The sequence below is a fragment of the Heptranchias perlo genome, chromosome 17 (assembly GCF_035084215.1).
Source record: "Heptranchias perlo isolate sHepPer1 chromosome 17, sHepPer1.hap1, whole genome shotgun sequence".
NCBI classification, from domain to species: Eukaryota; Metazoa; Chordata; class Chondrichthyes; order Hexanchiformes; family Hexanchidae; genus Heptranchias; species Heptranchias perlo.
The window spans coordinates 3,096,583-3,124,383 of record NC_090341.1 but is presented as its reverse complement, the minus strand read 5'-3'; the positions used below and the strand labels follow the sequence as shown (position 1 = coordinate 3,124,383).

The following is a 27,801-nucleotide window of genomic DNA, read 5'->3' as shown; positions in this document are numbered from 1 at the left end:
TCGTAGAAGTTGAGCGTTAATCTTTATTAAATCAAATGAAAATACTGTATTTACGTCTCAAGAGCCCAAGCTGGACACTCCTCTTAAAAAATAATCTGTAAAAAAAAGCATACATCGGCCCTTGGTATTGAAACTTCGAAGTATGTTCAATAAAAACAATATCGGAGCATTTTTCTCAATCAACTGAAAATTATAATCACATGTTGAAGTTCAGTCCATAGTGTTCAGTTCGGTTGGGTTTAAACGACTCTTAGAGGAGGAGCCACAAGAACAACACCATCGCCCCGGACAAACAGCATTGGGATATTTCTCTTGGTGGACTGGGGAGCAAAAGGAAAAGAAGAAAAGTTTGAGATCATTTTTTTTTTGACGGATTAAGGCATTTACTTGCAGGAGTGGAGGCTGCTTGCCTGCTGTTTATCTACGCGCTCTATACACAGGACATTTAAAGCCATGGGATCCAGTGTTTTAAACGTGCACCGGGCGGCGTTGGCTGGGAGGGCGCGATCAACAAGCCCAAGTACAGAACTCGAAATGCTGCCGTGCGGTTGAATTGCTGCAGAACTTTCGTTGCCACTAGAGGTCTCAGGTGAGTTACAGTATTCCCAATTCAAAACAGACGAGGTCACTGGTACTTATAACACGGGGGCCCACTTGTATTTCACCTTCCGCTCATCTACGGGGTTGCCATCCCTGCTTGGGTGTATTCCTGGAGGTTTGATCACGTGACCTCCCGCCACGAACTGTCCTGCTCCCACTACTGGTCCATCCCCTCGGCATGCTGCCTTCCCACGGCCAATTGGAAAGGGAACAGTCTTTGTTACCCAGTGGGATTAATCTTGTCTGTCAGTGAAACAGCCTATTTTCCCCATCTCCAATATTTTTATAATTAATAGATGAAAATGAAAACAGAAACACTAATTTTGTTTAATGACTCGATTTTTTTCCGGGGTTTTTGCTCGCAGCAGTGTCCTGAAGATTAATCTTCAATTCCTGGAGACTCCAGGGCAATCCTGGAGGGTTGGCAACCCCCACTATTATCTGTAGCACTCAGTAGACTTGTTGCTCCCTCAGCTTCATCCATTGCCTTGTTCACTGAGGTGGCACTCAGTGCAGTTCAGTCACCTTTTCAGGCTCTTCAGCAAAAGGCCAGCAACAAAATGCTATTTGTTGAGCACGTCCCAGCTTGCAAACCTTAAACAGAAATATTTGTCCAAGGGTTTTTAACCGCACCCTGCCCGTAGGGGGAAAGTTATTGGCTTGCACTCATCAACTGCCCTCTGTGGCAGTGTGCCAGAGTGGCACTCAGGCGAGATACTGCTTAGTTTTGTGGCTCTTGACAAAAGGTTAATGAGTGACGCGAACACACAAGCACCTTGTCAAGACTTAATCTTCTTGCGAGTCAGGTATTCCAGGTTACTTTACCTGCTGCTTCGTGCTGCACGCAGAGTGCCTTTAAACAGTGCGTCAACACAGTGGCAGCAGGGGCCTCAAAGAACTGGTGAACCTGACGATACAACCAGAGTTGAACCAATCTGGAGTCAAAAGTGAGATGATGTATGAAGGACCCTGGTGTAATGAGTACCCAACAAGGGGTTAACGCTGCTCCTTGCACTGACTAGGTCTCCGATCAGGAGATCTACAGTCGGGTTAGCCTGAGGCAAAATCTGATATACAAGTCACAATGTGTTTGCAGTTTTCATAAACCATTCATTCAGTCACAACCCACAATTGGAGAGTTTACAATCGTCTGCCCCTTAGGGAACAGGGCCAGCACTTTGTTTTAAAAGGAGGTAGAAATGCTGGGGAACAACTATCGACAAAACAACTGAATGTATTCTGGGGTATTTCAAGGACACGTGTGGAAGTCTTCTCAAATACATGGGAGTTTCCAGAAACACTTTTGTAGACGTAAAGCTTTTGAGCTCAAAAGTGCTTCCAGGTCCAGTAAGTACATATGGAAAAGTGCCCAAGACTGAGGAAGCAATGAATAGACTGTGGAAGGAGTGTGATTGATGAGCTGTCTGGCCTTTTGCTCAACTCTTCATATTCCAGTATGTTCTCTGGAAATTCCACTAGAACAACAGGAAAGGAACAACCCACGATGCCTAGCAAGCCTTCTACACCCTTAAGTGTTTTGTTAACTACAGTAGATAAGGTAGATTGTTTTTTGTTCAGGGCTGGTAACCAGTCACCTGCTCTCTACATACAGGAAATACTGAGTCACATCACCCAGGTGTGCTGTTCCCAGGCTTTCACTACCGCAAGGGTTCAACCAAGAACTGGTAAAGACTTGACAGGAGTGTAACCCCTCAAATCCCACCCATCCCTCTACCTGGGAGGGGCTAGGAATCCACAGCATCTTCCATATGAGTACAGCAGAGATTGAATACAAAGTGCTGGGGGGGGGAGGGGGTAGAAGAACACACTGTCCAACTATTTGAAGTCACATGCTGAAGTCCCAACGTTCCATGATAGGAGGTAGAACTCTTTTCAACGAGCATGAAATCATAAACACAAGGGGGAAAGGGCAGAACGGAGACGCAGGCACTTACTTTATATATCTCCTCGTACGTTTCCTCATCAATTTCTACAGTCGTAACAGTTTCTTCGACATCTCCCAAAATCATGTTCAAATGCTGATCGTAGGCCTGTATTTACAAAGAGAACTTGCGTTTCATTGCACGGGACGACTTGAAACTTCAAAAGAGTTAAACAAAAACTTATCAAGACAGCATTTTGCACATATCCATATTTATTAATTATAAATCTTGCGTCTGCACATACTTGTGAACTTATTCTGTTATAAATTCCTATGCTCACATTTATAATGAAACTGCCTGTGCAAATGGTGACCATGAAACTACCGGATTGTCGTAAAAACCCATCTGGTTCACTAATGTCCTTTAAGGAAGGAAGCCTGCCGTCCTTACCCGGTCTGGGCCTATATGTGACTCCAGACCCACAGCAATGTGGTTGATTCTTAACTGCCCTGTGAAATGGCCTAGCAAACCACTCAGTTGTACAATCCCACTACAAAAAGTAATAACACTAGGGACTGGACCCAACAAAGGCAAAGGCAAATCGAGCCCAGTTGACCCTGCAAAGTCCTCCTCATTAACATCTGGGGACTTGTGCCAAAATTGGGAGAGCTGTCCCACAGACTAGTCAAGCAACAGCCTGACATAGCCATACTCACAGAATCATACTTTTCAGCCAACGTCACAGACTCCTCCATCACCATCCCTGGGTATGTCCTGTCCCACCGGCAGGACAGACCCACCAGAGGTGGCGGTACAGTGATATACAGTCAGGAGGGAGTGGCCCTGGGAGTCCTCAACATTGACTCCGGACCCCATTTCATGGTATCAGGTCAAACATGGACAAGAAAACCTCCTGCTGATTACCACCTACTGCCCTCCCTCAGCTGATGAATCAGTCCTCCTCCATGTTGAACACCACTTGGAGGAAGCACTGAGGGTAGCAAGGGCACAGAATGTACTCCGGGTGGGGGACTTCAATATCCATCACCAAGTGTGGCTCGGTAGCACCATTACTGACCAAGCAGGCAGAGTCCTGAAGGACATAGCTGCCAGACTGGGCCTGCAGCAGGTGGTGAGAAAACCAACACGAGGGAAAAACTTACTTGACCTCGTCCTCACTAACCTACCTGTCGCAGATGCACCTGTCCATGACGGTATTGGTGGGAGTGACCACCGCATGGTCCTTGTGGAGACCAAGTCCCATCTTCACACTGAGGACACCGTGTTGTGTGGCACTACTACAATGCGAATTGGGATAAATTCAGACCAGATCTAGCTCCTCAAAACTGGGCATCCATGAGGTGCTGTGGGCCATCAGCAGAATTGTATTCCACCACAATCTGTAACCTCATGGCCTGGCATATTCCTCACTCTACCATCACCAACAAGCCAGGGGATCAATCCTGGTTCACTGAGGAGTGTAGAAGAGCATGCCAGGAGCAGCACCAGGCGTACCTAAAAAATAAGGTGCCAACCTGGTGAAGCTACAACACAGGACTACATGAATGCTAAACAGCGGAAGCAGCATGCTATAGACAGAGCTAAGCGATTCCACAACCAACAGATCAGATCAAGTGAATGGTGGTGGACAATTAAACAACTAAGGGGAGGAGGAGGCTCCGCAAACATCCCCATCCTCAATGATGGCAGAGCCCAGCACGTGAGTGCAAAAGACAAGGCTGAAGCGTTTGCAACCTTTTCATCCAGAAGTGCCGAGTGGATGATACAAATCGGCCTCCTCTCGAGATCATCACCATCACAGAAACCAGTCTTCAGCCAATTCGATTCACTCCACGTCATATCAACAAACAGCTGAGTGCACTGGATACAGCAAAGGCTATGGGCCCTGACAACATGCCAGCTGTAGTACTGAAGATTTGTGCTCCAGAACTAGCCGTGCCTCTAGCCAAGCTGTTCCAGTACAGCTACAACATTGGCATCTACCCAACAAAGTGGAAAATTGCCCAGGTATGTCCTGTCCACAAAAAGCAGGACAAATCCAATCCAGCCAATTTCCACCCCATCAGTCTACTCTCACTCAATCGGCAAAATGATGGACGGTGTCGTCGACAGTGCTATCAAGCAGCACTTTACTCACCAAATACCTGCTCACCGATGCTCAGTTGGGATTCTGCCATGGCCACTCGGCTCCAGACATTACAGCCTTGGTCCAAACGAGGACAAGAGAGCTGAATTCCAGAGGTGAGGTGAGGTGAGAGTGACTGCCCTTGACATCAAGGCAGCATTTGACCAAGTGTGGCACCAAGGAGCCCAAGTAAAATTGAAGTCAATGGGAATCAGGGGGAAAACTCTCCAGTGGCTGGAGTCATACCTAGCACAAAGGAAGATGGTAGAGGTTGTTCGAGGCCAATCATCTCAGCCTCAGGACATCACTGCAGGAGTTCCTCAGGGCAGTGTCCTAGGCCTAACCATCTTCAGCTGCTTCATCTATGACCTTCCATCCATCACAAGGTCAGAAGTGGGGATGTTCGCTGATGATTGCACAGTGTTCAGTTCGATTTGCAACCCCTCAGATAATGAAGCAGTCCGTGCCTGCATGCAGCAAGACCTGGACAACATCCGGGCTTGGGTTGATTAAGAGGCAAGTAACATTCGTGCCAGACAACGACTATCTCCAACAAGAGTCTAACCATCTACTCTTGACATTCAATGGCATTACCATCGCCGAATCCCCCACCATCAACATCCTGGGGGTCAGCATTGGCCAGAAACTTAACTGGACCAGCCACATAAATACTGTGGCTACAAGAGCAAGTCAGGGCCTGGGTATTCTCCAACGAGTGACTCACCTCCTGACTCCCCAAAGCCTTCCAACCATCTACAAGGCACAAGTCAAGAGTGTGATGGAATACTCTCCACTTACCTGGATGAGTGCAGCTCCAACAACACTCAAGAAGCTCGACACCATCAAAGACAAAACAGCCCATTTGATTGGCACCCCATCCACCACCTTAAACATTCACTCCCTCCACCACCAGCGCACTCTACAAGATGCACTGCAGCAACTCGCCAAGGCTTCTTCGACAGCACCTCCCAAACCCGCGACCTCTACCACCTAGAAGGACAAGGGCAGCAGGCACATGGGAACACCACCACCTGCACGTTCCCCTCCAAGTCACACACCATCCTAACTTGGAAATATATCGCCGTTCCTTCATTGTAGCTGGGTCAAAATCCTGGAACTGCCAACCTAACAGCACTGTGGGAGAACCTTCACCACCAGAAGGCGGCTCACGACCACCTTCTCAAGGGCAATTAGGGATGGGCAATAAATGCTGGCCTTGCCAGCGACGCCCACATCCCATGAATGAATTTCCAAAAAACTATTCCCACTGCAGTTATACTCCTGCTAGTGAAGAGGCTGCAGCGTCACTTCTGGCAGGAGGGTAATTACAACGTGACAAGTTTACATAGGCAATTTCCATTATAAATATGGACATAGGAACCTCTAATGGAAACATAAAAAAATAAGGATAGAATTATAGCCGCACAGTCTGGTCCAATAATCCCTTGCTCAGCTTCAGCTGAAGACTGCACTTGGGCTCGACTCCTGATGTGCAACACCACAGGTCAATTAACGTTAACTCCCTGGAGAGAACAGAATATGCCGGTGTTACATACAATGATATCTTTCATGATGCAGTGTTGTCTCCTTTTCCGTAACAAACTTTCAGCGCAGGAGGCTATGTGACCCATTGTGCAATTGCCAGCTCCACATCGGAGGTATCTACTATAATCCTACTTTGCTCCAATCTTTTCCTTTAACTATTTATCTGATTCCCTTTTAAATGACATTAGCTTGACTTCAGTGGCAACTTGTGGTAATGTATTCCATATTCTAACAGCTCTTTGTGCAAAAAGTTATTTTCATGAAATAACCTAAATACTCAAACCAGGAACTCTCAGGTGTCAACCGTGGCTCAGTGGGCAGCACTCTCGCCTCTGAGACGGAAGATCATGGGTCCCACTCCAGAGACTTGAGCCCATAATCCAGGTCGACAATTTAGTTAGAAGTGCCAAGTGGATGATCCATCTCGGCCTCCTCCAGATAACCCCACCATCACAGAAGCCAGTCTTCAGCCAATTCGATTCACTCCACGTGATATCAAGAAATGGCCGAGTGCACTGAATACAGCAAAGGCTATGGGCCCCGACATCATCCCGGCTGTAGTGCTGAAGACTTGTGCTCCAGAATGAGCTGCGCCTCTAGCCAAGTGTTCCAGTACAACTACAACACTGGCATCTACCCGACAATGTGGAAAATTGCCCAGCTATGTCCTGTCCACAAAAAGCAGGACAAATCCAATCTGGCCAATTACTGCCCCATCAGCCTACTCTTGATCATCATTAAAGTGATGGAAGGTGTCGTCGACAGTGCTATCAAGCGGCACTTACTCACCAATAACTTGCTCACCGATGTTCAGTTTGGGTTCTGCCAGGACCACATGGATTCAGACCTCATTACAGCCTTGGTCCAAACATGGACAAAAGAGCTGAATTCCAGAGGTGAGGTGAGAGTGACTGCCCTTGACAGCAAGGCAGCATTTAACCGTGTGTGGCACCAAGGAGCCCGAGTAAAATTGAAGTCAATGGGAATCAGGGGGAAAACTCTCCAGTGGCTGAAGTCATACCTAGCACAAAGGAAGATGGCAGTGGTTGTTGGAGGCCAATCATCTCAGCCCCAGGACATTGCTGCAGGAGTTCCTCAGGGCAGTGTCCTAGGCCCAACCATCTTCAGCTGCTTCATCAATGACCTTCCCTCCATCATAAGGTCAGAAATGGGGATGTTCGCTGATGATTGCAGAGTGTTCAGTTCCATTCGCAACCCCTCAAATAATGAAGCAGTCCGAGCCCGCATGCAGCAAGACCTGGACAACATCCAGGCTTGGGCTGATAAGTGGTAAGTAACATTCGCACCAGACAAGTGCCAGGCAATGACCATCTCCAACAAGAGAGTGTCTAACTACCTCCCCTTAACATTCAACGGCATTACCATCGCCGAATCCCGCACCATCAACATCCTGGGGGGGTCACCATTGACCAGAAACTTAACTGGACCAGCCATATAAATACTGTGGCTACAAGAGCAGGTCAGAGGCCAGGTATTCTGCAGCAAGTGACTCATCTCCTGACTCCCCAAAGCCTTTCCACCATCTACAAGGCACAAGTCAGGAGTGTGATGGAATATTCTCCACTTGCCTGGATGAGTGCAGCTCCAACAACACTTAAGAAGCTCGACACCATCCAGGACAAAGCAGCCCGCTTGATTGGCACCCCATCCACCACCCTAAACATTCACTCCCTTCACCGCCGACGCACAGTGGCTGCAGTGTGTACCATCCACAGGATGCACTGCAGCAACTCGCCAAGGCTTCTTCGACAGCATCTCCCAAACCCGCGACCTTTACCACCTAGAAGGACAAGAGCAGCAGGTACATGGGAACAACACCACCTTCACGTTCCCCTCCAAGTCTCACACCATCCCGACTTGGAAATATATCGCTGTTCCTTCATTGTCGCTGGGTCAAAATCCTGGAACTCCCTTCCTAACAGCACCGTGGGAGAACCTTCACCACACGGACTGCAGCGGTTCAAGGCGGTGGCTCACCGCCACCTTCTCAAGGGCAATTAGGGATGGGCAATAAATGCCGGCCTCGCCAGCGACGCCCACATCCCATGAACGAATTTAAAAAAACTTCCGGTGCAGTACTGAGGGAATGCTGCCCTGTCGGAGGTGCTGTCTTTCAGATGAGTCGTTAAACCGAGGCCCCGTCTGCCCTCACAGTTGGACGTAAAAGATCCCACAGCCACTATTTTCGAAGAAGAGCAGGGGAGTTCTCCCCAATGTCCTGGCCAATATTTATCCCTCAACCGACAGATTATCTGGTCATTATCACATTGCTGTTTGTGGGAGCTTGCTGTGTGTAAATTGGCTGCTACGTTTCCTACATTACAAGTGACTACAGTTCAAAAGTACTTCATTAGCTATAAAGCGCTTTCTTTTTCTCATTGTGTTCCAGGCAATGTTCTTTCCCGACCCATGCACATTTTATTTTTTGTTTTTTTTCTTCTGCTATCACATTGCTTCTCCCAGCCAGTGTAATTTTGAAGTCACTGCCTCCTACTCCATGTGGAATTCAATATTCTAATACCAGAGACACCTACAGATTTTTTTTCTAAATGCTAGTTTTTCTCCTATGAACTGTGTCATGTTTCTTTCTGAAAGTATCATTTTCTGCAAAGCCTTCAACGGAACCAACCCACACAGGAAATGGCAGTAAAATTAAATGTGTTTATGGCATCCAATGCACAGCTTTTTCCAGTAGTCATAAATCGGGGCCCTCTGGTCCAGTGACTGAATAAGTCATGTGGGACGAGCATTTTTAAACAGCGTTTTGGGGAATTACATTCTGTTTTTCCATCAAGATGGAAAACTAATTGCTTTGCTCATGATATACAGGTTATTATTCCCAGTGAATCAGGGCTACTAATTTAGGGAAACAAATCAAATTCCATTTTTGTTATGAGCTTCCAGGATTTTTTTTACTGATGATTTGGAATAGCAATTTGCAATTCTGCCTGTTTCTGTACTGGAAAATCAGTGACCCTGATTAAGGTGACCCCGTCGGACAGTGTTTAATCGGCTGCTAGAAGTGGGTGTCAGCACTGCGTTTACACCAATCATGGACTAATGCATTCTATTTTTAAAAGCTTTTACCGATTATGCATTTTAGCAAATAACCATAGAATCATACAGCATGGGAGGAGGCCATTCGGCCTATCATGCCTGTGCTGGCTCTCTAACAGAGCTAGCAATTAGTTCCACTCTCCCCCTGCTTTTTCCCCCATAGTCCTGCAAATGTTTCCTTTTGAAGTAGAGATCCAATTCCCTTTTGAATCTGCTTCCACCACCCTTTCAGGCAGTGCATTTCCAGCTCATCAAAATTCTCATCTCCCCTCTGGTTCTTTTGCCAATTATCTTAAATCTGTGTCCTCTGGTTACCGACCCTCCTGCCACTGGAAACAGTTTCTCCTTATTTACTCTTTCAAAACCCCTCATCATTTTGAACACCTCTATTAAATCTCCTAACCTTCTCTGCTCTAAGGAGAACAACCCCAGCTTCTTCAGTCTCTCCATCTAACTGAGGTCCTGATCCCTGGGGTCATTCTGGTAAATCTCCTCTGCACACTGAAGATTTAAAATATCAACCTGCACAGAAACCAGGATCAGTGATACCAACTCAAGACGCTCAGGGAATGCTTCACATCCTCTCAAGCGATAGTCAAATGCTGGAATTTCACAGAAGGTTGTCCAGGGTCCAGCTAACCCACTGACCCGTCGTTTCAGATGCTGTTAGACCTGCTTTGCATTCCCGGCATTTGTTTATTTTTTCAGGATTTAAATCTCTTACATCCTCTGGTGGAACAGACCGCCTCGGGGCTTTGTCGCAGGTCGAGTCATGTGTGACAGCGTTCACAGTGTTAATCTATCTCGATGAAGGTCTCATTGAACCATTCACGAGCGGGGGAAGGTCGGAGTTTAAAAACAAATCAAGACAACAGGACAATTATTCATTCTGGGGATGTGGGTGCTGCTGGCAAGGCCGGTATTTATTGCCCATCCCTCACTGTTCGGAGAAGATGGTGGTGGGCTTTTTTTCCTTAGCAATTGAGGGGCTTGCTAGGCCACTTCAGAGGGCAATTAAGAGTCAACCATGTTGGTGCGGGAGTGGAGTCACATATAGGCCCAGACCGGGTGAGGACGGCAGGTTTCCTTCCCCAAAGGGTCATTATTGAACTAGTTTTATGAAAATCCAACAGCTTCATAGTCACTTTTACTGATAGCAAATTCTGAAACTGCCAATGATAGGATGTGAACTCACATTCTCTGGATTATTAGTCCAGTAATTTAATCACCATACTACTGTACAGCAATTATTAATACGACACTGAAATAATCCAACCGGTTACCCACGTGTAATCTGCCCCGAAGTTCGCGATCATTTCTCATTTTCACATAAATCCGCTCGTCCAGACTAAGCCTGATCAGATCGAGAGGCTCTTCAACAGTGTTGGTAGTTTGCGGCTGACATGGAAGGAGCAAAAAACAGTCTTAGCAGAAGAGAAACATTTGAAGGGACATATTGTATTGCAGTGCTGTCGCTGTGATTTCAGTAAAGTGCTGTTCATGTCAAGTCAGGTTATACACTGTTTTATAAGGACAGGACTATAATACCGTATAATGCACAATGCAACAACAACATGCGTTTATATAGCACCTTTAATGTAGTAAAACGTCCCAAGGCGCTTCATTGAGCAATTACCAGACAAAAATTGACACCTAGTCACATAAGGAGGTATTTGGACAGGTGACCAAAAGCTTGGTCAAAGAGGAAGGTTTTAAAGAGCGTCTTAAAGGAGGAAAGAGAGGCGGAGAGGTTTAGGGAGGGAATTCCAGAGCCTAGGGCCTAGGCAGCTGAAGGCACAGCCGCCAATGGTGGAGCGATTAAAATCAGGGTAGCACAAGAGGCAAGAATTGGAGGAGCGTAGAGATCTCGGAGGGTTGTAGAACTGGAGGTGGTTATGCATTGTTCTGCTAAGGTGGAGCAGTGTCTCTTTGCAGCCAAGAAGTTTAATTGTTTCTGCGTAAATACAGGCCGAGGTCAGAGAGCTTTGTAGATAGGAAAGGTTTCAGACTGCAGAAGGACCCAGCACTAGATGACTATCTCTAAGATTATTTGGTGATATCTGTGTGCTAGATTGTCACCCTCTGATCAGCCAAGTGTCTTGACACACACAGGCACCCAACACCATGTTTGAGGGATTACAATTTAAACTACTGGGAAATCTATACCCATCTGTGGAGCTTCTGTTCGCTTAACGCTCAGTGTAAACTCTCCCCGCTTAGGGACACATCCCACTTACCAAGTCTAGAGCGCTCTGGTGTGGGCTACCAGTGGCAAAGATTAGAGACTCAACCATGCGCAGGGGTACTACTGGACTTTAAAACAGAAGGATCACTGGTAAGCTTCCCACTGCTTGCCTGTGCGTTAGATATCACACACACACACACACACACTTTAATGTAAAATAAATCTCCAAGAGTTAGGGGAAGTGACTGAAGGTTTGAATCTCACAATTATAGATCTTGTCCTTCCTGATTTGGGTTCTGTCTAGAGAGAATCTTTAGCCATGCAGTACTAGTCTTTACTGCTGGTGGTTACAAGTCAGACACTGGGAGAGGGAGCAATTTAACAACAACTTGCATTTATATAGTGCCTTTAACATAGAAAAACATCCCAAGCCGCTTCAGAGAAGCGTAACAGGAACATTGCAACAGCAGGAGGCCATTCAGCCCCTCGAGCCTGATCCGCCATTCAATTAGATCATGGCTGATCTGAATTTTTTTTTCTCCAAGGAAAGAAACAGTAAACTTTGATCAAAGATCGAAGCTGAGGAGAGATTAGGACAGGTGACTAAAAGTTTGGTCAAAGAAGTGTGTTGTAAGGAGGGTCTTAAAGGAGGAGAGAAGGTAGAGAGGTTTAGGGAGGGAATTCCAGAGTGTAGGACCTAGGCAGCTGAAGGCACGGCCGCCAACGGTGGAGTAATGAAAATCGGGGATGCGGAACAGGCCAGATTTGGAGGATCGCAGAGATCTCGGAGGGTTGTAGGAGGTTACAGAAATAGGGAGGGGTGAGGCCACGGAGGGATTGAAACACAAGGATGAGAATTTTAAATTTGAGGGGTTGGTGGACGGAAGCCAATGTAGGTCAGTGAGCACAGGGTTACGGATGAACGGGACTTGGTGCGAGTTAGGATATAAGTAGCAGAGTTTTGGATGAGCTGAAATTGATGGAGGGTGGGAGGCCGGCCAGGAGAGCATTGGAATAGTCAAGTCTGGAGGTAACAACGGCATGGATGAGGGTTGTAGCAGCTGCTGAGGCAGGGGCGGGAGTCGTTACGGAGGTGGAAGTAGGCGGTCTTGATGGAGAGGATATGGGGGTCGAAAACTCAGCATGGGGTTAAGAGGACGGCAAGGTTGCAAACAGTCTGGTTCAACCCGAGATACTTGCCGGGGAGGGGGATGGAATCGGTGGCAAGGGTATGGAGTTTGCGATGATGATGGTTTTGGTCTTCCCAACATTTAACTGGAGAAAATTGCAGCTCATCCAGAACTGGATATGGGACAAGCAGTCTGACAACAGAGGCACTGGAGGGGTTGAGAGAGGTGATGGAGAGGTAGAGCTGGTATCAGTGTACATGTGGAACCTGACTCTGTGTCAGATCCCATTCACCCAATTTAGGGAGGTGAATTAAGGGTATCACATGAGTAATGTATTACACATTAAAACATACTGGCTCACATGCAATATTCCCAATATCAACATGCTAAATAACAATATTTGGATATTTAAACAGCTTACGATTCAAGATTGATGAGCTGCTTAGATTCACTGGAAACATTTAAATAAAAGTATTTACTGCAGAACACAGCTGGCATACAACAGCAAAACATTATATATTCACATTACATATCTGATAAAGTCTGGTTACTCCAAGCGTTTTTATTACACCACCTACTTACAGTGGCAATACAGCTGGGGCAGCTTCAGGTCCCAAGGAGCACAAACTGGACTCAAACCAGTTGCTCAACTCAGGCTGGCTCAGGGTTAACTCATGTACAAGTGATTACTAATGAACCAGTGCGTTGTTAATCAAACAAAATTAATCAAGCTCTGGATTCACCTTTTAAATAAAATCCCAGAGAGGCTCCCACCATCTATAAATTGAGATTTCACTCCAGGCTTATGAGAAATGCAACAAACAGTTCACTAACATTAAGAGAAACCAAATCCCATGTTCAATATTTTCTCGATCCCACTCAGAAGATTCTGAAGTGGAAAACTTCCTCCTGACAGTTCAGTGGTTAGATGCGCTGCTCGATGTAAGACTGAGCCAGACCAGGAAGGCAACAGGTTTGATCCCTATCTCTGAACCTCTTCCAGCCTTACAACCCTCCGAGATCTCTACGCTCCTCCAAATCTTGCTTCTTGCGTATCCCCAATTTTAAATCGTTCCACATTGGCGGCCGCGCCTTCAGCTGCCTAGGCCCTAAGCCTCTGTCTCCACCTTTAAGAGGAAAGAGAGACAGGGGAAGACTTCTCTGACATGAAGCTGCATCATTGGCTCTCATGCCACTTGGAATCCAATAGAGTACTTGTATGGGGTGTGAGGTGCCGTCTCCACTGTGGGGGAAACAAATGGGTCTCTGCTTACTCATTTACCTACCCTGTCCCATCCGTTCATAATTTTAAACACTTCTATCATATCGCCCCGTGATCTGCGTTGTTCTAATTAAAAGAGCCCCAATTTAAGTCTTTCTTTGTATTGACAGCTTGCCTCGAGTTTGTTTCAAGGCTGCAGTACGACCAAGGAAGACACAAATTTTAAAGAAACAAATGAAATGATTTCTCGTCCCATTGCTGCGGTAGGATGTTGCTGCTAAGTTTGCCCACGTAACAGCTACTTAACTCCAAGAGTTTGAGACAATGTGATAAAATGCTATAAAAATGGAAGTCAACGGATACCCAGAAACTCTGCTAGATCTTTGCAATATGCTGGTGGGTGTTTATAAAATCTCCATGTGTTGGTCCAACATTTTAGTCTACAGCACCACCAAGTGGCAAGGTTTTTTAAAAAATGTGTGAATATATATATTATATATACACACACAATACCAGAATATTCATCATATTGTATTACAAAACCCATTTACAGATTACCTCGTGTCATTTTAACTGATGTGGTGTCATGACATGCAAACCAGTCAATACCATTACTGCCCAGGAAGTACTATATATAGAAGTGACCTCTCATCCTGATCAATTTAATTCTTGGTAACTGATGCCACTGCAAATACAAAGGAAATGAATACTCTCTCAGGTCAGTCACATGGCACAGCTCCTGGTAATGGAACAGGTACCATCTGAGATGTTTAATAATTGAAAGTCACCTGTACTGAATTTGAGGAATGACAAAACAGAGGTACTGTACTAAGTCATGGTTTCAGTTGCTGTCTGAGCCAGTGCCTTCTTCTCTGGGTTCAATGCAGCTCAGCTCGGCTTTCAAGAGCTGCTTGTTCCTTGGATATGGTTAGAGTAAGGAAGTTACAGTGAGGGTCAGTGGGATCCTTCAGGCTATCTATCCATGGCCACCCATGCTGTGTGTGTGTATATTTTCAAAAGGCATTTGATAAGGTGCTGCATAGGAAGTTTGTTGATAAAATTAATGCACATGGTAAAGGGAGCATGACAGCATGCATAGGAAAGAGAGTCATGATGCATGGATGTTTTTTGGGACTGGAGCGATGTAAACATTGGTGTGCTCCCAGGGGTCAGCGTTAAGACCACTGCGGATCTGCACTTGGGTACGGGGGCATAATATCAAAATTTGCAGCCAACAAACAGAGAGTGAGAGACTAACTGAAGAGGACATCAAGTGATTTCAGGACGTGGGTTAGTAGGTGGGGCTGTCAGATGACATTTAATAGTGGAGAAATATGAGGTGACACATTTTGGGACGAAGAATAAGGAGGTCATATATACTAAATGCTAAAACTTCAAAAGTAGAGGCGTAGAGAGAGTTAAGGGTTCAGATGCACAATGGTGGGAGAACAAGTTGATAAAGCTGTAACAAAAAACAGCGTATGGGATTCCAGGTTTTAGAAGTAGGAACTTAAGACTACAAAAGCAAAGTGGTAAAACTAAACCTGTACAAATCAGTGATTAGGCAGCAGTTAGAATATTGTGTCTAGTTTAAGGATATCAAGATCATGGAGAGGGTGCAGAAGAGATTCACTATGATACCAGAGATCAGAGGCTACAAAAAACTGGGGTTCTTTTCATTAGAACAAAGAAAGTTAAGAGATATGATAGATGCTTAAAATCATAACGATTTTTGATAAGGTAAATAGGGAAAAACTCTAACCACTGTTCAGTGAGTCGATAACTAGAGGGCATAAATTTATCAAAACACTGAGACTTGATAGAAATGTTTTTCTATGCAGAGGGTTGTTAGGACATGATAGTGATGGAAGCAGAATCCATATTAGCTCTTTAAGACAGATGTGGATAGATATTTGAAAAGAAAATCTTAAAAAACTATGGGGAAAAGGTAGGGGAATAGGACTAAACGTTAGCTCCTTCAGAGAGCCAGCACAAATGCAATGGGCCGAATGGTCTCCTATTCTGCAATATTCTATGATTCTATAACCTGCCTGTTCCCCTAATTTGTCTATGCCCTCCAACACTCCTCACAGTTTGCCAAGCCTGCTGTTATTATTCCCTCTATGCTCATTTCCAAATCATTTACATCGATGGATAGAGCAATCCCAAAACAGATCCCTCAGGCACTCCAGTCTACATCTTAATCCAAAAAACATCCGCTTACTCCTGCTCTCCAATTTCTACCTTTCAGCCAGCTCCCTGTTCATTTCACCATTTCACCTTTAAGAGCATGGGCCTGAATCTTCCTGACAAATCGCTGCATGATGCATCTCCTTCATCAATAAGCCTTGTTATTTCCTCAAAGGATTCAACTGCTAAAGCACGTCCTGCCCTTTATAAATCCATGTTGATTGTCCCTGGTTAGCCTATATCTTTCCACGTGTTCCCAAAATGGGAGCTGTCTTTCTCACTGGTAAACACAGAACACGGTACATAGAATTACATAGAATGTACAGCACAGAAACACGCCATTCAGCCCAACTGGTCCACGGCGGAGTTTATGGCTCCAAACGAGCCCCCCCATCTAACCCTATCAACATAACTTTCTCGCTCATGTGTTTATCCAGCTTCCACTTAAATGTATCGATGCTATTCGCCTCAACTACTCCTTGTGATAGCGAGTTCCACATTCTAATCACTCTCTTCAGTAAAGAAGTTTCTCCTGAATTCCCTATTGGATTTATTAGTGACTATCTTACATTTTTGGCCCCTAGTTTTGGACTCCCCCATAAATGGAAACATCGTCTCTACGCCTACCCTATCAAACCCCTTCATAATTTTAAAGATCCCTATTAGGTCGCCCCTCAGCCTTCTCTTTTCTAGAGAAAAGAGCCCCAGCCTGTTCAGCCTTTCCTGATGGTTATTAACCTCTCAGTTCTGGTGTCATCCTAATAAATCTTTTTTGTACTTTCAACATAGTCTACAATGCGGTACCTTAAAAAAAAGCATGAAGTGACCTGTCTGCCTCGCTCTCAAGCACAGGAACCAACTTATAAAAATGGCTAAATAACAAGATCGTAGCATCTTGTCCATTCCCTTATAGCAGAAGTCCACCTTCCAGAGAAAGAAACGGCTTTTTCCAATCATACAGACCTTAAATATTTCAAATTTATTTAATCTCATCTGCAAGACTATACTTCCTCCTTCATTGTGTGCCCATGTTTGTCTGTGCCTCTCACTCACACCTTCACTCATCTGGGCCCCCACAGAACATTTGACTTTCTCCCTCAGTCTCTGGTTCAATATTTGTCCGACCATCTCAATCGCCCCTTCATTCCCTCCCACCATATCCTTATTTGTCTCACTTCTGTCCCTTCAATCCCCCTTGGAATCTTTTTTCTCTTCCCCTCCGTCAGTCTGTTTTTATCTCTCCGCTCACTGCCTCTCCTTCAATCTCTCCCTCAGTACCTCAGTGAGGGCCCCTCCCACTGTCCCCTTCTCCTTGTCCCTCCATCTCTCTCTTCCCCCTATGGACCACATTATAAATCAGTGCCCCCAGTGAGGAGGTAACAAGGAGGGTCGATGAGGGTAACATGTTTGATACAGTCTACATGGATTTTAGTAAGACTTTTGACAAGGTCTCACGTGGCAGACGGTCAAAAAAGTAAAAGCTGATGGGATCCAAGGGAGAATGGCAAGTTGGATCCAAAATTGGCTCAATGGCAGTGGGTGTTTTTGTGACTGGAAGGCTTTTCCAGTGGGGTTCCACAGGGCTCAGTACAAGGTCCCTTGCTTTTTGTGGTATATATTAATGATTTGGACTTAAATGTAGGGGGCATGATTAAGAAGTTTGCAGATGATACAAAAATTGGCCGTGTGGTTGATAGTGAGGAGGAAAGCTGTACTCTGCAGGAAGATATCAATGGACTGGTCAGGTGGGCAGAAAAGTGGCAAATGGAATTCAATCAGGAGAAGTGTGAGGTAATGCATTTGGGGAGGGCAAACAAGGCAAGGGAATACACAATAAATGGGAGGATACTGAGAGGTGTAGAGGAAGTGAGGGACCTTGGAGTGCATGTCCATAGATCCCTGAAGGTAGCAGGACAGTAGATAAGGTGGTTAAGAAGGCATACGGGATACTTTCCTTTATTAGCCGAGGAATAGAATATAAGAGCAGGGAGGTTACCTTGGGCTGTATAAAACACTGGTTAGGCCACAGCTTGAGTACTGTGTACGGTTCTGGTCACCACATTACAGGAAAGATGTGATTGCACTAGAGAGGGTACAGAGGAGATTTACGAGGATGTTGCCAGGACTGGAGAATTTTAGCTGAGGAAAGATTGGATAGGCTGGGGTTGTTCTCTTTGGAACAGGGGAGGGTGAGGGGTGATTTAATTTAGGTGTACTAAATTATGAGGGGCCTAGATAGAGTGGATAGGAAAGACCTATTTCCCTATTTTCACCCCGAGGGTGGTGGGGGGTCTGGAACTCACTGCCTGAAAGGGTGGGAGAGGCAGAAACCCTCAACTCATTTAAAAAGTACCTGGATGTGCACCTGAAGTGCCGTGACCTACAGGGCTACGGACCAAGTGCTGGAAAGTGGGTGACTCATTTTCGGCCGGCGCGAACACGATGGGCCGAATGGCCTCCTTCTGTGTCGTAAATTTTCAATGATTCTATGAGCCACTTCCGAAGCTACCCACTGGTTCACCAATCTGGGCTTGGTTATTTGAACGCCACTGCTAATCACCTCTCTTGCCATATGAAAGTAGCAGTAGTGCCCCTCCTGCCTCTCCATTTCTATTCTCCTCCACCTTCTCTCTCTCTCTTTTCCAGTTCCCATTTATATGCAAGTCTTTCTCAGTCTCAATGCGTTTCTTTCTGTCCCTTTCTCTCTCTTCCATCTAGGAACATAGGAACAGGAGGAGGCCATTTAGCCCATCGAGCCTGTTCCGCCATTCAATGACATCATGGCTGATCTGTGACCTAACTCCAGATACCCGCCTTAGCCTCATATCCCTTAATACCTTTGCTTAACAAAAATCTATTAATCTCAGATTTAAAATTAACTGAGCTAGCTTTAACTGTCTCTCTCAACCTCCTCACACACATGTCTGTCTCTTTCTGTCTACCTGTGCCTCCATTTGAATATCTCGCCCCTCTCTCCGTCTCCATCCTCCCCTCCCCTCCCCCCCCCCCCCCCCCCCCCATATCGCGGTCTATCTTACTCGCTCTCTCCCTCCCTCCGGGTCTCTGAGTCTCTCTCCCTGTCCCCATCTCGCTCTATCCCCCTGTCTCTCCCTCACACTCTCTGTCTCTCCATCTCTCTCTCTCTAAAAGGAAATAAGAGGGGCAAAGAGAGAGTATGAGAATAGACTGACGGCCAACAAAAAAGGGATACACAGTGTGCTGAGAGCTCGGGAAGTGTGGGAGTTCGGTGAAGTGGGGGAAGGAGGTGCTGCTTTGCCTTGCTTTTCCTAACTTTTCCCGCAGAGCGGCAGTGGATCTGAGAGTAGAAGACTGAGATTGTGGAATAAAAGCAGCAGCAGACCTGCACCAAGAGACAACCACTGTGCGACATCACAGGGACTTAACTCCTGGACCTAAGATAAATAAGAAGCAAAAAGTAATCCAAATGGGACGTCACCAAGGAAGAGGTAAGTGATTGGCTGGTGAGTATTTTCCTGCTGAATTTGTCTAAGGTTAGAGTTTGTGGATTCTCGGGTCTCTGTTGTGTAGTGGGGGACTGCTGTTCAGCAAGGGCCCTTGAGTATACCTTTTAATTGAAGTGAAATTGGTGGGATTCATTTAATTTGAATTAATTAGTTAAAGGGTAAGTCATGTCAGGACAGCCCAGCCCCGTGTTATGCTCTTCCTGCTCTATGTGGGAAATCAGGGACCTTTCCGGTGTCCCTGACGACCATGTATGCGGGAAATGTATCCAGCTGCAGATACTGACAAACCGCATTGCGGCACTGGAGCTGCGGATGGATTCATTAAGGAGCATTCGCGATGCTGAGAACGTTGTGGATAGCACGTTTAGTGAGATGGTCACACCGCAGGTAAAGGTTGTACAGGCAGGAAGTAATTGGGTGACCACCAGGCAGAGTAAGAGGAGCAGGCAGGCAGTGCAGGGGTCCCCTGTGGCCGTCCCCCTCTCAAACAAATATACCGCTTTGCATATTGTTGAGGGGGATGACTTATCAGGGGAAGGCAGCAGCAGCCAACTTCCTGGCACCAGGGGTAGCTCTGCTGCACAGGCTGGGAGGAAAAAGAGTGGAAGAGCTATAGTGGTAGGGGATTCTATCGTCAGGGGAACAGACAGGCGTTTCTGTGGCCGTAAACGTGACTCCAGGATGGTTTGTTGCCTCCCTGGTGCCAGGGTCATGGATGTCACTGAGCGGCTGCAGGGCATTCTCAAGGGGGAGGGTGAGCAGGCAGAGGTCGTGGTCCACATTGGGACCAACGACATAGGTAGGAAGGGAGATGAGGTCCTGCATCAAGAATTTAGGGAGCTAGGTAGCAGATTAAAGAGCAGGACCTCAAAGGTTGTAATCTCTGGATTACTCCCAGTGCCACGGGCTAGTGAGTATAGAAATAGGAGGATAGAACAGATGAATGCGTGGCTAAAGAGTTGGTGCAGGAGGGAGGGTTTCAGTTTCCTGGATCACTGGGCCTGCTTCTGGGGAAGGTGGGACTTGTACAAGTCGGACGGGTTGCACCTGAACCAGAGCGGGACAAATATCCTTGCGGGGAGGTTTGCTAGCACTGTTGGAGGGGGTTTAAACTAACTTGGCAGGGGGATGGGATACAGAGTGGAGCTACAATAGGGGGTGATGTGCAGCCAAATATAGAGAAAAAAACAAGTCAGCTTGGAAGACAGGGCAAATATGTGAGGGCAAGGCTGGATGGCATCTATTTTAATGCAAGGAGTCTTGCGAATAAGGTGGATGAACTGAAGGTGTTGATAAACACATGAGAGTATGATATTGTTGCTGTCACAGAGACATGGTTGAGGGAGGGGCAAGACTGGCAGCTCAATATTCCGGGGTACAGAATCTTCAGGCGAGACAGAGGGGGAGGTATAAGAGGAGGGGGGGTCGCAATATTAATTAAAGAATCAATTACTGCCATAAGGAGGGATGATATATTAGCAGGTTCCTCTAATGAGGCCATATGGGTGGAGCTTAAAAACAAAAAGGGGGCAAGCACTTTGATGGGAGTGTACTATAGGCCCCCAAACAGTCAGGGGGAGATAGAGGAACAGATATGCAGGCAAATCTCAGAAAATTGTGCAAATAATAGGGTAATAATAGTGGGGGATTTCAACTTCCCCAATATTAACTGGGATACTCAGAGTGTAAAATGCTTAGAGGGTACAAAATTCTTAACGTGCATCCAGGAGAGCTTTTTGAGCCAGCATGTAGAAAGTCCTACAAGAGAGGGGGCGGTACTGGACCTAATTCCAGGGAATGTGGCCGGCCAAGTGGAAGAAGTGCTAGTAGGTGAGCACTTTGATGACAGTGACCATAATTCGGTGAGATTTAAGGTGGTCATGGAAAAGGATAGGGAGGGGACGGAAATAAAGGTTCTAAATTGGGGGAAGGCCGATTTTAATAGGATAAGGCAGGATCTGGCCAAAATGGACTGGGATCAGCTGCTTGTAGGAAAATCCGCATCGGAGCAATGGGAGTCTTTCAGAAGGGAGATTGAGACCATACAATGGCAACATGTTCCCGTAAAGGTCAAGGGTGGTTCCAAGAACTCCAGGGAACCTTGGATGTCAGGGGATATACGAGAATGGATTAGGAAAAAAAGGAGGGCTTTTGGCAGATACAAAAGGCTAAAGACGGAGGAAGCCCTAGAGGAGTACAAAAAGTGCAGGGGGATACTTAAAAAAGAAATTAGGAGATCAAGGAGGGGCCATGAAATAACACTGGCGAGCAAAATAAAGGAAAATCCTAAGATGTTTTATAAGTATATTAAGGGTAAGAGGATGACTAGGGAAAAAATAGGGCCCATTAGGGACAAAAATGGCAATGTGTGTGTGGAGCCGGCAGATGTAGGAGGGGTTCTAAATGAATTTTTTGCATCTGTTTTCACTATGGAGAAGGACGATGTAGACATAGAAATACGGCAGGGGGACTGTGATATACTCGAACATATTAACATCGAGCGGGAGGAGGTATTGGCGGTTTTAGCAGGCCTAAAAATGGATAAATCCCCAGGCCCGGACGAAATGTATCCCAGGCTACTGTGTGAGGCAAAGGAGGAGATTGCGGGGGCTCTAACACATATATTCAGAACCTCTCTGGCCACAGGGGATGTGCCAGAGGACTGGAGAACCGCTAATGTAGTACCATTATTCAAGAAGGGGAGTAGGGAAAAACCGGGGAACTACAGGCCAGTGAGCCTAACATCAGTGGTAGGAAAATTATTGGAAAAAATTCTGAAGGACAAAATTAGTCTCCACTTGGAGAAGCAAGGATTAATCAGGGATAGTCAACATGGCTTTGTCAAGGGAAGATCATGTCTGACTAATTTGATTGAATTTTTTGAGGGGGTGACTAGGCGTGTGGATGAGGGTAACGCAGTGGATGTGGTATACATGGATTTCAGTAAGGCCTTCGATAAAGTCCCCCACAGGAGACTGGTCAAGAAGGTACGAGCCCATGGAATTCAGGGTGCCTTGGCACTTTGGATACAAAACTGGCTTAGTGGCAGGAGGCAGAGGGTGATGGTCGAAGGTTGTTTTTGTGACTGGAAGCCTGTGGCCAGTGGGGTACCACAGGGATCGGTGCTGGGTCCCTTGCTGTTTGTGGTCTACATTAACGACTTGGATATGAATGTAAAAGGTATGATCAGTAAGTTCGCTGATGATACAAAAATTGGTAGGGTGGTAAATAGCGAGGAGGATAGCCTCAGTCTGCAGGACGATATAGATGGGTTGGTCAGATGGGCGGAACAGTGGCAAATGGAATTTAACCCGGAAAAGTGCGAGGTGATGCACTTTGGAGGGACTAACAAGGCAAGGGAATACACAATGAATGGGAGGACCCTAGGCAAGACAGAGGGTCAGAGGGATCTTGGTGTGCAAGTTCACAGATCCCTGAAGGCGGCGGAACAGGTAGATAAGGTGGTAAAGAAGGCATATGGGATACTTGCCTTTATTAGCCGAGGCATAGAATATAAGAGCAAGGAGGTTATGATGGAGCTGTATAAAACACTGGTTAGGCCACAGCTGGAGTACTGTGTGCAGTTCTGGTCGCCACACTACAGGAAGGATGTGATCGCTTTGGAGAGGGTGCAGAGGAGATTCACCAGGATGTTACCAGGGCTGGAGCGCTTCAGCTATGAAGAGAGACTGGGAAGATTGGGTTTGTTTTCCTTGGAGCAGAGGAGGCTGAGGGGGGACATGATTGAGGTGTACAAAATTATGAGGGGCACAGATAGGATGGATACTAAGGAGCTTTTTCCCTTCGTTGAGGGTTCTATAACAAGGGGACATAGATTCAAGGTAAAAGGCGGGAGGTTTAGAGGGGATTTGAGAAAGAACTTTTTCACCCAGAGGGTGGTTGGAGTCTGGAACTCACTGCCTGAAAGGGTTGTGGAGGCAGGAACCCTCACAACATTCAAGAAGCATTTGGATGAGCACTTGAAATGCCATAGCATACAAGGCTACGGACCAAATGCTGGAATATGGGATTAGAGTAGACAGGGCTTGATGGCCGGCGCGGACACGATGGGCCGAAGGGCCTCTATCCGTGCTGTATGACTCTATGACTCTTCTATAGGCATATAAACAGTAAACGGGTAGCAAGAGGAGGGGTGGGGCCGATCAGGGACCAAAAAGGAGATCTGCTCATGTAGGCAGTGGGCATGGCCGAGGTACTAAATGAGTACTTTACATCTGTCTTTACCAAGGAAGAAAGATGCTGCCAAAGTCAGGAAAAGAAGATGTCGTTGAGATACTGGATGGGCAAAAATAGTTGAAGAGGAGGTGCTAGAAAGGCTGGCTGCACTTATAGTAGATACGACATCTGGTTCGGATGGGATGCATCCTAAGTTTCTGAGGGAACTAAGGGGGGAAATTGCAGAGGTACTGGCCATAATCTTCCAAACATCCTTAGATATGGGGGTAAAAACATCGAAAATAGGAGCAGGAGTCGGCCATTCGGCCCTTCGAGCCTGCTCCACCATTCAATATGATCATGGCTGATCCTCTATCTCAATACCATATTCCTGCTGTCTCCCCATACCCCTTGATGCCTTTTGTGTCTAGAAATCTATCTCGCTCCTTCTTAAATATATTCAGTGACTTGGCCTCCACAGCCTTCTGTGGTAGAGAATTCCACAGGTTCACCACCCTCTGAGTGAAGAAATTTCTCCTCATCTCAGTCCTAAATGTCCTATCCCGTATCCTGAGACTGTGACCCCTCTTTCTGGACCCCCCAGCCAGGGGAAACATCTTCCCTGCATCCAGTGTGTCTAGCCCTGTCAGAATTTTATATGTTTCATTGAGATCCTCTCTCATTCTTCTAAACTCGAGTGAATACAGGCCGAGTCGACCCAATCTCTCCTCATACGACAGTCCTGCCATCCCAAGAATCAGTCTGGTGAACCTTCGCTGCACTCCCTCGATGGCAAGTATATCCTTTCTTAGGTAAGGAGACCAAAACTGCACACAATACTCCAGGTGTGGTCTCACCAAGGCCCTGTATAACTGCAGTAAGACATCCTTGCTCCTATACTCAATTCCTCTTGCAATGAAGGCCAACATACCATTTGCCTTCCTAACTGCTTGCTGCACCTGCATGTTTGCTTTCAGCGACTGGTGTACAAGGACATCCAGGTCCCTTTTGTACATCAACATTCCCAAATCTATCTGTTTTTCCTTCCGAAGTGGATAACTTCACATTTATCCACATTATACTGCAAACTTGGAAATGTTACATTTAATTCCCTCATCCAAATCATTGATATATATTGTGAATAGCTGGGGCCCAAGCACTGATCCCTGCGGTACCCCACTAGTCACTGCCTGCCACCCAGAAAAAGACCCGTTTATTCCTACTCTCTGTTTCCTGTCTGTTAACCAATTTTCAATCCATGCCAGTATATTACCACCAATCCCATGTGCTTAAATTTTGCACACTAACCTCTTATGTGGGACTTTATCAAAGGCCTTCTGAAAATCCAAATAAACCACATCCACTGGTTCTCCCTTATCTATTCTACCAGTTACATCCTCAAAAAACTCCAGTAGGTTTGTCAAACATGATTAACCTTTCATAAATCCATGTTGACTTTGTCTAATCCCATTGATATTTTCTAAATGTCCTGTTATCACATCCTTTATAATAGACTCTAGCATTTTCCCTACTACTGATGTTAGGCTAACCGGTCTGTAGTTCTCTGTTTTCTCTCCCTCCTTTTTTAAACAGTGGGGTTACATTTGCCACCCTCCAATCTGCAGGGACTGTTCCATAATCTATAGAATTTTGGAAGATGACAACTAATGCATCCACTATTTCCACGGCTACCTCTTTTAGTACTCTGGGATGCAGATTATCAGACCCTGGGGATTTATCGGCTTTCAATCCCATTAATTTCTCCAGCACTATTTTTTTTACTAATACTAATTTCCTTTAATTCCTCCTTCTCACTCGTCCCTTGGTTCCCTCGCATTTCTGGGAAGTTATTTGTGTCCTCTTCCGTGAAGACAGAACCAAAGTATTTGTTTAATTGCTCTGCCATTTCCCTGTTCCCCATTATAAATTCTCCCGTTTCTGACTGTAAGGGACCTACATTTGTCTTCACTAATCTTTTTCTTTTTACATACTTGTGGAAGCTTTTACAGTCCACTTTTATGTTCCTTGCAAGTTTACTCTCATACTCTATTTTTCCCCTCTTAATTAATCTCTTGGTCTTTTTTTGCTGAATTCTAAACTGCTGCCAATCCTCAGGCTTGCTACTTTTTCTGGCAAATGTTAAAATGTTATTACCATTTTTTCTTAGTGTCAGAGGACTGGAGAATTGCAAATGTTACACCCTTGTTCAAAACAGGGTGTAAGGATAAACCCAGCAACCAAAGGCCAGTCAGTTTAATCTCGGTGGGGAAACTTTTAGAAATGATAATCCGGGACAGAATTAGCAGTCACTTGGAAAAGTGTGGATTGATTAGGGAAAGCCAGCACGGATTTGTTAAAGGCAAATCGTGTTTAACCAACTTGATAAGAGTTTTTTGATGAGGTAACAGAGAGGGTAGATGAGGGCAATGCGGTTGATGTGGTGTATATGGGCTTTCAAAAGGTGTTTGATAAAGTGCTGTATAATAAGCTTGTCATCAAGATTGAAGCCCGTGGAATAAAGGGGGCAGTAGCAGCATGGATACAAAATTGGCCAAGTGACAGGAAACAGAGTACTGGTGAACGGTTGTTTTTCAGACTGGAGGGAGGTGTACAGTGGTGTTCCCCAGGGGTTGGTACTGGGACCACAGCTTTTCTTGAGATATATTAATGACTTGGACGTGACGGGGAACAATGTCAAAATTTGCAGATGACACAAATCTTGGAAGAGTAGTGAACAGTGAGGAGGATAGTGATAGACTTCAAGAGGATATAGACAGGCTGGTGGCATGGGCGGACACGTTGCAGATGAAATTTAACGCAGAAAAATGCGAAGTGATACATTTTGGTAGGAAGAACGAGGAGAGGCAATATAAACTAGAGGGCACAACTCAAAGGGGTACAGGAACAGAGAGGTTTGGGGGTATATGTGCACAAATCATTGAAAGTGGCAGGGCAGGTTGAGAAAGCAGTTAAAAAAGCATATGGGGTCCTGGGCTTTATAACTGGAGGTATAGAGTACAAAAGCAAGGAAGTCATGATGAACCTTTATAAAACACTGGTTTGGCCACAACTGGAGTATTGTGTCCAGTTCTGGGCACCGCACTTTAGGAAAGATGTGAAGGCCTTAGAGAGGGTGCAGAAGAGATTTACTAGAATGATTCCAGGGATGAGGGACTTTAGTTACGTGGATAGACTGGAGAAGCTGGGATTGTTCTCCTTGGAACAGAGAAGGTTGAGAGGAGATTTGATCGAGGTATTCAAAATCATGAGGTGTCTAGACAGAGTAGATAGAGAGAAACTGTTCCCATTGGCAGAAGGGTCAAGAACCAGAGGACATAAATTTAAGCTGATTGGCAAAAGAACCAAAGGTGACATGAGGAAAAACTTTTTTACACAGTGAGTGGTTAGGATCTGGAATGCACTGCCCGAGGGGGTGGTGGAGGCAGATTCAATCATGGCCTTCAAAAGGGAACTGGATAAATACTTGATAGCAAAAAAATTGTAGGGCTACGGGGATAGGGCGGGGGAGTGGGACTAGCTGGATTGCTCTTGCATAGAGCCAGCACGGACTCAATGGGCCGAATGGCCTCCTCCCGTGCAGTAACCTTTCTATGATTCTACAATTCTACATATATAAATGTATATATAAACAAGTTATTTCCTTGATTCCATCACTTTCTCTCTCTGCCTCTCTCTCTCTCACACCCTCCCTCTCTCTTTCTTTCACACACTCACACTCTTCCCCCCTCCCTCACTCTCACAGCCTTTCTTTTTCTCCCCCCCCCCCCCTCTTCCCCCTCCCCCCCCCCCCTCTTCCCCCTCCCCCCCCCCCCTCTTCCCCCTCCCCCCCCCCCCCCCCCCTCCCCCCCCCCCCCCCCCCCCTCTTCCCCCTCCCCCCCCCCCCCCTCTTCCCCCTCCCCCTCCCCTCCCCCCCCTCCCCTCCCCTCCCCTCCCCCTCCCCTCCCCCCCCCCCCCTCTTCCCCCCCCCCTCTCCTCTTCCCCCCCCCCTCCTCCTCCTCCCCCCCCTCCTCCTCCTCCCCCCCCTCCTCCTCCTCCTCCTCTCACCTGCTCCACTTCATCCGCCATGATTCGAATCCGATCAGCCGAACTCACGCGAGATCGCACCCCCCCACCCCCACCAGTACCCGCGCATGCGCGCTC

At 46.3% G+C, this 27,801-nt stretch overlaps 1 protein-coding gene across 2 annotated transcripts; it reads right to left on the bottom strand.

The window, feature by feature from the left end:
• On the bottom strand, positions 1-27,779 carry lsm3 (LSM3 homolog, U6 small nuclear RNA and mRNA degradation associated). 2 transcript variants are annotated; one of them, XM_067998367.1, is made up of 4 exons: positions 27,706-27,779; positions 10,540-10,650; positions 2,556-2,651; positions 1-320 (listed from the first exon to the last, which is right to left on the bottom strand). In XM_067998367.1, the coding sequence occupies exons 1-4, from the start codon at positions 27,724-27,726 to the stop codon at positions 240-242; spliced, it is 309 nt and encodes a 102-aa protein (XP_067854468.1). In that variant the 5' UTR covers positions 27,727-27,779; the 3' UTR covers positions 1-239. The 2 variants fall into 2 exon arrangements, with proteins under 2 accessions (XP_067854468.1, XP_067854467.1); XM_067998366.1 differs by lacking the exon at positions 27,706-27,779 and adding an exon at positions 19,341-19,394.
• Positions 27,780-27,801: the final 22 nt, after the last annotated feature.

Excerpts from the sequence above, each read along its gene's own strand:
- lsm3 (XM_067998366.1), bottom strand. The coding sequence starts at position 19,370 with ATGTCGCACAGTGGTTGTCTCTTGGTGCAG. Across the intron at positions 10,651-19,340 it reads GTGGTTGTCTCTTGGTGCAG|CCGCAAACTACCAACACTGT; the intron begins GTCTGCTGCTGC and ends CTTCCATGTCAG. Across the intron at positions 321-2,555 it reads CGTACGAGGAGATATATAAA|TCCACCAAGAGAAATATCCC; the intron begins GTAAGTGCCTGC and ends TTTGCTCCCCAG.